Source organism: Delphinapterus leucas, chromosome 6 (assembly GCF_059928025.1).
Source record: "Delphinapterus leucas isolate spDelLeu-1000000601 "Yukka" chromosome 6, BTC_Dleu_Yukka2, whole genome shotgun sequence".
Lineage (NCBI taxonomy): Eukaryota > Metazoa > Chordata > Mammalia > Artiodactyla > Monodontidae > Delphinapterus > Delphinapterus leucas.
This window is the reverse complement of record NC_143134.1, coordinates 91,865,214-91,878,497: the sequence shown is the minus strand read 5'-3', so window position 1 is coordinate 91,878,497 and position 13,284 is coordinate 91,865,214. Positions and strand designations below refer to the sequence as shown.

The window sequence follows — 13,284 nt, the reverse complement described above, 5'->3', positions numbered from 1 at the left end:
CAGGCGTCCAGAGAAAATCAGATGCCTACAAATGAACAAGAATCCAAATAGCCCTGGATTTCTCCGCTGCATCACTTTGTAGTTTCAAAGGGAAAAAATGGTAGCCCAAGAATTTTATATCCAGATGAATTCTACCATGTGTCAAAGCAACAGAGGGTCATCCTAAGCAAATTTTCAACCCTTTACCCTTCACAATATGAAAAGATGTTCTAGCAGGTTAAGACAAGAAGCAAGATTAATAGATTCAGAATGGAGAAGTCTGAATACCAAAAGGAACAAAAGGAAACATTAAAAAAAAAAATAAGACTGCCAACCAGATGATGAAAGCAAGACCAAGTATTTATTGCAGCAATAAGCATATATTTTAAAATCCATTCATGTACTCATTTCAAGAAATATACTTAAAAACAATTGTAATGGAATACAAATAAAAGGAGAATCAGAGCTATGGCAGGCAAATGCAAGCAAAAAATAAAGGTTTCAATATTAATATCATATACACTACCAAACGTAAGGTAGATAGCTAGTGGAAAGCAGCCGCATAGCTCGGTGCTTTGTGACCACCTGGAGGGGTGGGATAGGGAGGGTGGGAGGGAGGGAGACGCAAGAGGGAAGAGATATGGGAACATATGTATATGTATAACTGATTCACTTTGTTATAAAGCAGAAACTTACACACCATTGTAAAGCAGTTATACTCCAATAATGATGTAAAAAATTAAAAATTAAAAAAATATATCAAGCGAGATGCTAATTCAGTATTAATATTGAGCAAGATATTATTTGAAACAAACAGCAATAAAATGACAGAGTTATTTTACCTTGATAAATATTTTAATTCTCAGTTCATTCAATGATTATCTATTAAGTACCTGCTGTTTGCACTAGGGAAGTGTATACATTGCTGAAAAATAAAGATGTAATGAACACTTATCCTCAAAACAACATAAAATCAAGGCATATAAAGCAAAAAATTTGAATAACATGGAGAAATTTTCAGAGACAATAGAGAAAAACTTAACATACGTCTCAGTCTTTGATAGGTCAAGTAAGCAAAAATACAAAACGTGTTAATGTAATTGGTTAGCTGGATTATATCTTTTATACATCAGAAGTCTGATAAAGAATTTTATAGCTTACAACTAGACACTGCATCTGTTTTTCTGGCCAACATGGGACTTTCACAAAAATTGATTGTATAATAGGCCACCAAAAAAAAACCTCAATAAATTCCAAAAGCAGACACTGTACACACCAAATTCTCAAAACAATGCAATAAAACTAGAAATGATAACAAAATTGTAAAATAAAAAGTACTCTCTGAAATAAATAATCCTTGGTTAGAGATTAACTTGAAGCCTCAGTCACAGTTTGTTTAGAAATGAACTTGGTTGTGTGAAATAAGGCAGGAGAGCCCAGAAAGATTGGGTCTTCGAGTTAGGGTGCTAACAGGGCTGTTGTTGCAGATGCTGGGTGACTGTGCTGGGGGAGGAAGGCCTGGCAAGCTCATAGGATGCAGGGGACAGCCATCAGAGGGAGAGAGAGCACTGGTCTTAGAGTCCTTTTGGCCTGGATTCGAATTCCGCTTTTACCTCTTATTGACTTTGGTGGGTATCTCAATAGCTTTCCATTTCTGGGCCTTGGTCTGCATATTCAAAACTAGGGCTGTTGAGCTGTATCAGTGGTTCTCAACCTTCACTGGGCATTGTAATCACCTTGGGAAGTTTTTAGATTATACTGATGCCTGGGCTCTATGCCCAGAGATTCTGATTCACTTGGTTTGGAGTGGGACCAAGTCATCAATATTTTTAAAAATATCCCCAGGTGATTCCAACATGTAGCCAGAGTAGAGAACTCCAGAGCTAGATGATTTCTTAGGTTTCTCCAGTTCTGAAGTTCAGCAGTGCTACCTGGCACCTGCAGTCTTTGCCCAGTGGAAGAAAGGTTTAGGAGGCTAAAGCTAGAGGAACAGTGATGCAAAGCAATCTAATCAAAGTTTGCATTATCTCAAATGGTGCAGAAAGTGTCAGTGCCAGTTAATATTTTGCACCCAACATGATTTAGACCCGGGGCATATATTGTACTCCAAGCCCATTGTAAACACAATGGGCCATTTATTCACTGAACAGTAACCACTCTAATTACCTATAGGGCAAACATATGAGGTTGTTCAAGCAACAATTAATTGTGGACCTGGAACTAATGGGACAATAACAGCAAAGTATCAACCAGAGTGTGATTCAGAAATCACATCAGAAAACCATAATTTTCCAAATTGTATCAGATAAGCATTTTGGGGGATGCAATTGCACATATACCAATCCCAGGTCCTGAAATAGTTGCTGCCTGATTTTTCTAATAGCTCCTTCTTACACAGACCATAGGAAGCTGGAAGTGTTATTTTAATCTTGAGAGAAGAATAAGACGCTAGGTTTGAGCAGACTGTAGAAAGCTTCTGTTTCTTACACTCGCTATGCGACCTAAGTATCACCTTCAGGCAGGGGTGCTGACCTTGTTTAGGATTCTCTTTGTGAATCTGATGGAAGCCATGGATCCTCTTTTCAGAAAAATGTGTGTCTGTATGCACATACATGCCCACACAAGCTTTTCCATACAGTTTTTAAGGAGTTTTCAGACACTTTGCAGCCCCTCTGCATTCTTGCTAGGCCATAGCCTCCGTTTGCACACCTCCAGACACAGGGATCTCGCTACTTCCAACAGCAGGCCTTCCCTTGCTGGACAGCTCTGGATTTGAGTGTCCTCAATATGTCCAGCTGGGATTTTCCTCTCTCATTGGGCCTTATTCTACCCAGAATGTTTTTTTAACAGTTGATCTATCCTTGACTTTTACCAGTCTTGGGATGATGTCCTGTCTCTGTGGGGATCTTAGAAATTGGTTCCTGTAGGTGCACTCTAGCTCTAGGTGACAGCTGATGGGTTGTTGTATGTTCAGCTCCAACAGACAGGACCTGCTGAGACTGCTGAGTGGATGCAGGAGATCCAGGGATCCTGGGTAGTGGCCATCTACCATCTGAGACAGATCAGGGAAAGGGACAAGATCTCCACTGCCCTGCTCTGCTAAAGTCTTGGGAGGAAAAGAAGTGCTTCCTCAGGTGACAGGAGGAGCAGTAAAGCAACTTCAGCTGGGGCCTGAGGGTGCCAGGATGTTACTTCCCTGGATGTTAAAGTTGGACTCTGAGATGTACTGGATCTAGAGCTGCTGAGACAGCAAGGGTGGGGAAGGAAGGCCAGTGGCAGCAAAGAGGGATCTTGCTTAGCCGTGCCCTCTCTGGATCAGAGATTTAAATGAAACAAGAGAAGGAAGGAAATACTATTTTTTAAAAATAGTATTGGGACTTCCCTGGCGGTCCAGTGGTAAGGACTCCGAGCTTTCACTACTGAGGGCACAGGTTCAATCCCTGGTCAGGGAACTAAGATCCCGCAAGCCGTGCAGTGCGGCCAAAAATAAAATAAAATTGTATTTATGTATTTTGAGCACAAAGTTTGGTAAATGAAGCATACTGAATAAGGTTAGATAAAGTAGCATTAACTAGTGATGTACAGACATAACCACAACAGTGGTCACAAAATTCTGGAGCTATCAGTACCCAACAACAAAAAAATTACTATACAAGAGTTTATTAAATACTTGCTAGACACATGAAAAACAAATCAATTTGTCAGGGATCACAGGATCTTATAAAGCCTAACGGCCAACCAAGTTAGCCTGTTCTTGAACCTGTGCTGGAAGGCGCTCATCACATGCGGGTACTGGGTCTCCTCCGTCCTCTCACACCAGGCGACAAACCCGTGAGGACAGGCAGGGGAGGATGATAGACAGACTAGAAGGAACCATGGAGGAATTCTTTTATAATCTCAGAGTGGGAAAGGCCTTTCTAAATATGGCATAAAACCCAAAGACAGAAAGAAAAAAAATTAATAAATTCAGCCACATTAAAAAAAAATACTTCTATATGGCAAAAGACACCATGAGAAACAGCAAAAGAAAAAGTACAAACTGGGGGAGAATTAGCAACTTATATCACAAAGGGTTAATCTCCCTGCTATAAAAGATCACTAATCAATAAGTGATTGCTACTAATCAATAAGAAAAAGAGTACAATTGGAGAACAAGCAAAGGATGTGAACACTTTCCAGAAAGAAACTGCACATTGCTCTTAAACATAAGGGAGATACTCAACCTCACTCATAATAAGGTAAATGCAAACCAGAACTACAAGAAGATACCATTCTTCTACCATCACACTACAAAGATCAAAAAATTTGATAACCGCCTTCTGTGGATGAGGCTGAGGGAAAGAGAAAGCAGAGATCAGAGGAAATGTTATAGAAGAGGTGACATTTAAGCTGTGCCCTGTAGGACAGATAATTAAAATCCAATTTAGCAACTCACTGGCACTTAAAAAAAGAAGGACTAATAAAGGGAAAGATGGATAGATTTGACTACTGAGTGTAAATTAAAATATACACACACAAAACGTAAAAGCAAACAAACTGGGATATTTGCAGCAACTGTAATAGCCTGAGTTTGAATGCTGTACATATAATAGTCTTCATTAAATTCAATAAGAAAAGCATTAGAATACCACTCAAAAAATAAACAAGAGACATAAAAAAGCAATTTCTAAAATAGGACATACAGCTAGTTATCGGCCACATGGAAAAATGTTCAAACTTATGTATAACCAATGAATTCATTATGATTCCAGTTTTTCAGTGATAAATCATTAATAAATTAGATAGAAAGATGTTTTATTTCCGTCCGTTGATAAGAGTGTGGTGAGATTGGCCCTCTAATTATAACTATCTAGTGGGTGTGTAAATTGATGCAATCCTTTTTGGAAATAAATATCAAGTCTTTAAAAGCTCACATCCTTTATCTGGGAAATTTCACATCCTAGACTCTATCCTACAGAAATAGCCTGAAATATAGGGGAAAAGTGCCAAGCACAAAGACGCTTGCAGAATAATATGACAATAATGACAAATTAGAAACAGTCTAAATGCCCCCAAATTAAACATGATTCAGTAAATTATGCTATGTTCATATGCTAGAATATTATGCTGCTATTAAAAAGTTTACATGTTAAAATGTTTACAAGAAGTTTTAACAGGACGGTTAAATGCTTGTAGGATAATGTTAAGTGAGGGAATAAACAGTTCAAATGTGTATGTAGAATGATCTCAAGAATCTTTTTTTAAAACATTGCCGTGCATGGAAAAAGGATCAGAAGGAGCTAGACTACAACATTAATGATGGTTCTTTCTCCTTATTTTGCATTTTTAAAAACCTTCCCTTCAATTATAACTTGTTACTTTTGCACTAAGGAGGTTTAAAAATATTTTGCCCTTGTGTTTGTACCTCGAGTGAGAACTAAAGACCTCTGTTCCCTTAGGAAAGATCCTGGGCCCACAGCTCTGAGGTCCCCCCAGTAAAAGTGCTGTCTCTTTTGTGTTTTCAGCTCTCTTTTGCTGCCACCACGCCTGTTCTAGCAGATAAGAAAAAATACCCCTACTTCTTTCGGACGGTCCCATCAGATAACGCAGTGAATCCAGCCATCCTGAAGTTGCTGAAGCACTACCAGTGGAAGCGAGTGGGCACACTGACCCAGGACGTGCAGCGTTTCTCCGAGGTACGCTCTGCCGAGAGGCACGATCTCACCTACCTCTGGGCAAGGGGCAAGACGGCTCAATCAGGGATGGGCTCTGACACGGGGCCTTTAAGCTGTTGAGGAATTCGATTGTGCGCGGGACAGGTGAAGGCCTCCAACCTGCACAGCTCAGGAGTGGAACCTTCTTTTCCATTGTGCCTTTTGGCTAAGTCGCGTGGTCTGTTCCCTCACTGCCCCTGTAGTGTGTTGTCCTTGCTGCTGACCTATAGTGGCCATCTAAAATCACGAGGTGCCGCCAAGAGCCTTTCTCCTGTGAGGAGGGTTTGGGGAGGAGCTGGCTTGGAATGAAGTTTCCAGAGTCACTGTGGATTGGGTGGTTTTTCTGGTTTTGTTTTGTTTGTTTTAATGACTTACACGTATACATCAATACTTGGTGTTCTGGGGGTTATTGTTGCAACAATAACAGCAACAAAAAAGCCAAATTATATATAGTAAAAAAAGAAAAGTGCTGCTTTACCCAATCCCTCTAAATCCACTTTCTCTTCCAAGTGAAGTCCTGCTTTCCGTGTAGTGTTCATCTGCCCAGACCTTTTTCAATATATTTAAACCCAAATGTCCTCATACTAGATAGTTTGCATTTTTCACTTTACAACAGATCTTAGAGATCTTGATTGACTTCGTTCTTATTAATGGGCCATGGTGTTGTGTCCCATGGATAGATGGTAATTTATTGAATGTTTACAGCTTTTTGATATCACAGCCAACACCTTCCCACCTAGGTGTGCATCTTTATAATAGATTTCTAGAAGTGGAATTATTGGGTCCTTTAAAATGTTGAGACATACTGACCTCCAGAAAGGCTGTTCCAATTTCTAGTCCTCCAGCGACATTTGAAAATTCCCATTTCCACATATTACTATTAGCAACTCTTTAAGAAGTTTTCTCCACTCACCTGAGTGCAGAATGGTTTCTTGTTTTTCTTCCTAGTCTCTTTATAGTTCCTACTTTCCTATCTTCTCCTATATGTGCTCTCGATACATGGAGCCTCCCAACAAGGTAAGACATTCCAGGTGTGCTTAGCAGCCCAAGAGAAAAAACACAACTGTGAGCCGATTTGGGGGGAAATGTATGAGGCGGGTGTCCAGGCAGACCTCAGTGAGAGGAGTCAGGGAGGACACGCCCCTTCTGCCAGTGTGGGGCGGGGGATGGGCGAGGAGAGCAGAGCAGGGCAGGGAATCACAGACCTGGTTTCCACTCCAGCTCTGCACTTACCTTTCTGAAGCTCTGCCCCGTTTCTCCTTTGGGAAGGAGAGGCCACTCCATGCTTTGGCTGTGCTACCTTGGAGAAGTCACCTTACTTCTCTGAGCTGTGGTTTCCTCCCCTATAAGATGGGGACAATAACCCTTCCCATGCCTATTCCTGCAGAGTTGTTGCCAAAATCAGATGAGTCATGAATTTTACAGAGCTTTGTAAACTATAAAGTTTATGCAGAGAGGGATGTTTTCAGAGGCGCTTGAAAAGCAGACGTGTTTGGCCCCACCATCTGCGGTCATCCAGACAAGGCCAGCTTTTCCCTGACAAGGTGGTCCTGATCTTCCCACCTCTGTTTCCCAGTCCCTAGGGAGAGGCACAAGGGGAACTTCACCTCCAGTGGGAGTGACTCACTGCCAAACACTGGAGAGGCTTTTGCTGGAAGCCTGCCCTTTATACAGCAGCCACAAATGTTCTGAAATGAGTGTGAAACAGTTCAACGGGGAGGGTGGGGAGGGCCAGTCCTGTGGTCTCATTAACGTGAGACTCTGCTGAGATTTGGAGGGACCTGCTTTTTTGCCAGGGGAGTCTTTGTCTGACAGAGTCTGAGGGGCCCTTAGAGACAGCTCCCCCAACCTCCTCATTGTATAGAAGGGGAGACTGAGGCCCAGAGAGGAGAAGCAACAAAGTTCAGGGTTTCAAAGCACCTCCGAAGCCATGAAAGATTGTTGGCAGAGAAGTTAGGACTGAATCCTGGAGTCTGGATGCCTGGTCCAGACCTCCCATTGCTCCTTCTTTCCATCTGTAACTTCCTGCAGTCACATGGGAACTACCTGTGTGTAGCCTTGGAGGTTTGAAAAACCCCAAATCTTTGGTGTAAAGAGGATAAATGATCAGCCCCAATTTGGTTGAGTGCTTTATAGATTTCCAAACACTCTCACAGCTGGTTGCCCTGTAGGGAGGGGTTATGGTTCCCATTTTACAGATGAGGAAACTGAGGTCATGGAGGATGGGTTCCTTCTTGCCCCAGGACACTTGCTGGTAAAGAGCCCAGCCCAGGCTGGAAGCCTGGCAGACTATTGGTCAGTGTTTTCTCCATTACTCTGTCCTCACTGGGGTCAGGTGTTGGCAGTTTGGTACCACATCTCTTTCCCTGCACAGCTATGTTAGAGCCCTCAGCTGGGTTTCAGGTCATCTCAGTGGGAAACCTCTTTTCTAAGGACAGGATGTTGCTTGGTGGTATTGCTGGCAAGAACCCCTCTCAATTTAAATCTCTCAGCCCAGCTGACTCCTCTCTGTGCCCAAGGGCTTTGGCATCCCTCTCCTGATGTCTGGGCTGCATCGCTGGAGTGCAGGCCCTGGAAACTCTCCAGGGGCTAACAGCTTTTAGTGAGTGCAAAGGAAACTGGATTCCTTTTATGAAACTGGTCGATCAGCAGCATCAAGCACTTCTGTTCTGGACTGGTGCACTGGAAGGAATGTCAAATGAAAGCAATCCTGAAGTTGGAGGGGACAGGGGGGAGTGAGAGGCCAGGGTGCTGTGGCATCCACATGGGCAGTGCAGGCACAGGATGGAGGCAAGGATGAGGTGGAGATGAAGACAGTGAGTAGGGGTGCCTGGCAGGACCAGCAGAGACAGCAAGAGGGCTGTTTGAGCCTCTTCTCCCAGCTCCAGGCTCTGTGCTCTACTAAGCCATCTTCACTGAGTTATTCTTTGCGTTCCTGATCCCATGATGCAACTAACCAGCTAAGTACTGTTGGACACATCACTCAGTCTCTCTAGGCCTAAATTTCCCCTTCTGTAAGATAAGGGAGTTGGGTCAGTTGACCTCTAAGATCTCTCCTAGCTCAAGGAATCTGTGGTGAGGGTTTAGGGAGATCTGGTCATTGACCCCGATCCTGCCACTGCCAGAGGTGTGACCATGAGAATTACTGAGCTTTGTACCTCAGTTTCTTCCTCTTAAAAATGGGGATAATAATGGTTAACTCTAAGGGTGGTTGTGAGGATTACATATGTTCAGAAAGTTAAAGTGCTAAGAGGAGTGCCTGACTCATAATAAGCACCATGCAAGGGGTGGCTGTTGTTTTTATTGTCATCTAGAGTCTGGTTCCTTAACCCATGGCTGGCTGCCATTCAGGAGCCCGGCTGTGTGGCGGGGTGTGGTGCCTGCCACGAGCACGGCTCCCCTTTCCTCCCCTCCTTCCAAGCCAGCTCAGAGACTCCCTGCCCAGTCACAGTCACTGGTCCTCAGTGATCTCTGAGGGCACTTCCGGGGCTGACCCTTCCACACCAGAGTCTCCCTCAAGAGTTGGGACCTGCCGAAGCCTTTGATCTATACAAGACCAAAAGGGCACCATCTGCAGAGTTTCCTCTTCAAAGCGCCTGCCCCTTCGGCCCTCCGCAGCTCTTTGAAGCCTTCTCTGCTTGCCAGGTTGCCATCTGCCCCACCGAAGGGGTTTCTGGTCACCTCCTCTCAAGTTGCCACTTACACAGCTTGGGGGACATGCCCAAAGATGAGGGCAGGGGACCCTGTGCTTGCTTCTAATCAAGCAGTCAAACTTAGTAGAATCGTCAGCAGCAGAGATGAGCTCCTTGGGGTGGCCGCAGAGACCCTTCACATCCCCTGAGGCCTCCTTCTCTGTCTCATCTCAGGCACTTCCCCCTTTGGTCCAGCCTCTTCTCCGTGCTGGCTCCTCTCTGTGAGGCGTCCTCCCCCACACCTGGCTCTGCATTCCTCCCCAGGCTGGGACAGGTGTGCCGCCTCTGTGCTTCTCTCCCCTCGGGCTTCACTCTGTACCAGCTCCTTGCACAGGGCAGAGAAATACCCCATCTGCTTCCTCAGCGGTCACCTGCTGCCACTGGACTGGAAGGCCCCAGTGGACAAGAGCCTTTCTGTCCCGTCACCCTGCATGCTGCCTGGCGTGTCTGGGTTCACTAAGGATTTCAGTAAATCAATCTCTATCCATTAGGCCAGATTCTTAGGGGTGAATACAGTGATTTCCTTTCTGTGGCCCATAGTCTGACTGCAGCTAGGATGGTAAGATGGGGGTGAGAGGGGTGCAGAGAGGTCTCAGTCCCTGTCATGACTCGCTGGGGCCATGGGGAAGAAGGGAGGCACTGGCCAAGTTGGGAAGTCACATTCCCACAGAACTCAGCTCAGGTCATTCTGTCATCTATTAACTGAGTCTTGTTTTGGATGTGACATTGTTTGTTGTTGGAGGATTCTTCTAGAGATCTCAGTGGAAAGTTCTGGGCTGGCCACTGGAACCAGCAGTGACCTGGGTCCTGCCATGTGGTTCTTCTGGGTGGCGTCAGTGTTGGGCATTGGGAATGAGCACACTGTAGTTTGTGTCTGAGTTATGTTTTTTGCTCTCTGTGATGTTCATTCTGAGTTGTCGTCACTTCAGAATCCTCTCTTACCAGGATCGGGTAATCCCATCCTCTAAAGCAGTTCTTGCAGGATGGTCCTGGACCAGCAGCAATATCAACACCTGGGAACTTGTCCACAGCAAATTTGAGGGCTCCACTCCAGGCCCCCTGAATCGGACCTTCTTGGGTTTGAGAATCCCTGTATTGGAGGAAGGGGAAGCCTTCAACTGAGGCCACTGGGCTCTTAGGCCCACTTTGTCAGAGAAAAGGGCCAGGCACACTGAGCCACCTCTGACCTCTGTCCTTGGCTTTCCTCTAGGCTGCAGGATCACCTGGGCCACCCACATACCTGCAGATCTTCTATCATTAGGAAGCAGGAGGGGACTCCTGACAGATCAGATTCTAATCCTGATGGTCCTAGTGCCTCACCCTGTGCCCCAGCTTCTATTTGAAAAACTTGCTGATGCTTTTAGGTGATTGGCTGTCGGCCCCCAAGCGAGAAACGTCCTCTCCTTCTTAACGCTTTTACCTCCTGCTCTGTGAGAGACGTGTGGGCCAGCCAGCAGGGACTGCTCCATATTCATCTTGCCCTCTCCCAGGTAGCTATTCGTGCAGCCTTTTTGGCGCTGAGGGGAGGGCTCCATTATTTCCCAGGGTGGTATGCATATGTGATATGATTTTTGTACAGTTTTAATAGTTGTGTATTTATGTTATTATATACCGGGGGGAAAATTACTAGCCCATCAAAACTGAACTTCATTGATGTTCTTGTTTAGAATGAAATCTTCATTTAAAAAATGAGTCTGTTTAGAGGAAAATACTAAGCTAGCAAACACATAGGTGGTGCGTGTCCACAGTGAAATTGCCTCTAAGAGGGTACAGGAGGGACTGAAGTGTGAGGACCACTGAGGTGGACGAAGCCGTTTGGCTGCCCGTTCATTTAGCAGATGGGGCTGGATGAGGGGTGGGGGTGGTACCGGCAATAGACTTTCCCTCGAAGCCCTGGTCCAGTGCTGATAGTCAATGGGAAAAACTCCAGGTCAAGGTCAAGAATTGGCCCTGCAGACCTTCAGGCTTCTGAGGCCGAGACTCCACGGGACAGACTCTGAGGTTCAAGCAACACTTGTTCCTTCATGTGCATGCCCCCAGGTGGAAGTGCAGGCAACTAGCAGGTGCTCTGCCCACCCATCCCTGCAGAGTGGGAAGACCCCACCTTGGTGAGAAACACCTTCCGTCAGGGCCTGCGGTTTCCAGTCCTTCTGCCATCCTGGTGGCAGCGTGTATACATTTGCGGGCACATCCAGGGTTTCTTTTCCAGGGGTGGCTGCAGTGGCTGAGCTTTCTGAGGAAAAGGCAAGCTAAATGCCTTGGTCTGGCTCAGAGCTCTGCCTTTGGAGAGATGGCCCACTACACTCCACCCTCCACTCTAGAACAGGGAGGAGATGGCGGACGCATCCTCTGTAACACTCCACAGCAGGTCTTCAGAGCCAAGCACCCACCCACCTCACACACCCCAACTCTTAAAAGAAAGGTGCTGCCCTCTACCTTGCTCAGAGAGGATGGGATGCTTGGCTGGGATCTATGGTGCTAGCCCCAGGGCTCATGCAGGGCCTGGGTGAGTGCCACACTCACTGCTCACCAGGGCTGTCACATAAGATATATCTCCACCCAGGCTGCATGGACCCCAGAACACAGGGGTGAGTGAGGGCCCAGAAGGAGATCCTGGAGGCCTCTGGGGGCGGTCCTGGCCATCCACCTCAAAGCCCTCGCCAGGGACACTTCCTGGGGCCTCCTGCACAGTCCTTGGGCCGGGTTCCCAGAGCACGAGGTGATCCCCATGAAGCAGCTGTTGCACCGGTACCGCTGGGTAGGAAAATGTAATTATGACATCATCTACTGCCATTTATGGGGCGCCTACTGTGTGCAGGCGATGACATTCAGTCGCCCAGCACAGTCCGTCTCCATTTGGAAGAACAGACTCACTCAGGAAGGATTAAGTCACTTTGCCAAGGCTTCACCAAGCGTTGGCAGGTATAGGTGTGAACCCAGGTTTGTACCTCCCCTTGTGGAGAGAAGGAGGCCGTGGGCCTGGGCCAGTATCCCCCATCCATCCTGCCCAACACTCACCACAGGAGCAAGGAGGTAGGTATCTGGTCCAAGCAACCCGTGTCTCAAGCAGAGCTCCTCACAGTCCCCCGGAGGTTTCGCTGTGGGATTCTGCATTTAAGTCTTAATGATCTTCCCAGATCCCAAGTCTCAGAGCCCAGCACTGTCCCTCCACACCTGCTCCTACCAAGGTGTCCCAGGGGACTTTGTTTCAGCCTTGGCTAAGCTTGGCTAACAAGGCGGCGCATCTTGTCATGTGTGGGTCCCCAGAGCTATTCCGGTAATTCTGGCTGCGGTTTCTCCCCAAGGCCCATCTGCCAGGCTTGGGTAATGCCAGGGCTATGTGAGCAAAGGAGTAGAGTTGGAAGGTATGTGGAACCTTCAGGAAATTGTAAGTAGTTAGGGCTGGACAGTTCGGTGTGTAGGGTGAGAAGGGGAGAATGGGTTGGGGGAAGGAATGGTGAAGGCCCCACATGCCTCCATGTTTGGACTTCATCTGTCAGCAGTAGGAAATAGGGAGCCACAGAGGGTTTCAAATTGGCGGTGAGAGATGGTAGCAATCTTGAAGGCTGATTGGGACGAGCAGACTAGAGTCTGGGAAACCGGCCAGAAGGTTACTGCAGGAATTCAAAAGAAAAATAATAAGATTGTAGTTCATTTCTTACATAAAAAGTTTAAGTTCTCTTTGTTATTATTTTTTGCTTCTTTGTTTTAAAATACTCATTATTGTTTTCTACCCATAATATTGATATATACTCCATGCAGAAAACTTGGAAAACACAGAAGAACAAAAAGGAAAATTAAAAATTGGCCATAAAAAAAAAAAAAAAAAAAAAAAAAAAATTGGCCATAACTACCCAGTGAAAGGTCAACCTTAACATCTATAGGCATATGTCTTTACAGTTTTTTCAATACATATGAGT

General features: G+C 45.7%; 1 protein-coding gene across 1 annotated transcript in view; it reads left to right on the top strand.

The window, feature by feature from the left end:
- The window catches only part of GABBR2 (gamma-aminobutyric acid type B receptor subunit 2), a 367,936-nt gene that overhangs the window by 138,427 nt on the left and 216,225 nt on the right, over window positions 1-13,284 (top strand). The window contains exon 3 of the mRNA XM_022600053.3: window positions 5,484-5,654. Within this exon, the coding sequence (XP_022455761.1) occupies window positions 5,484-5,654 (171 nt within the window). The remainder of the gene's footprint in view (window positions 1-5,483; window positions 5,655-13,284) is intronic.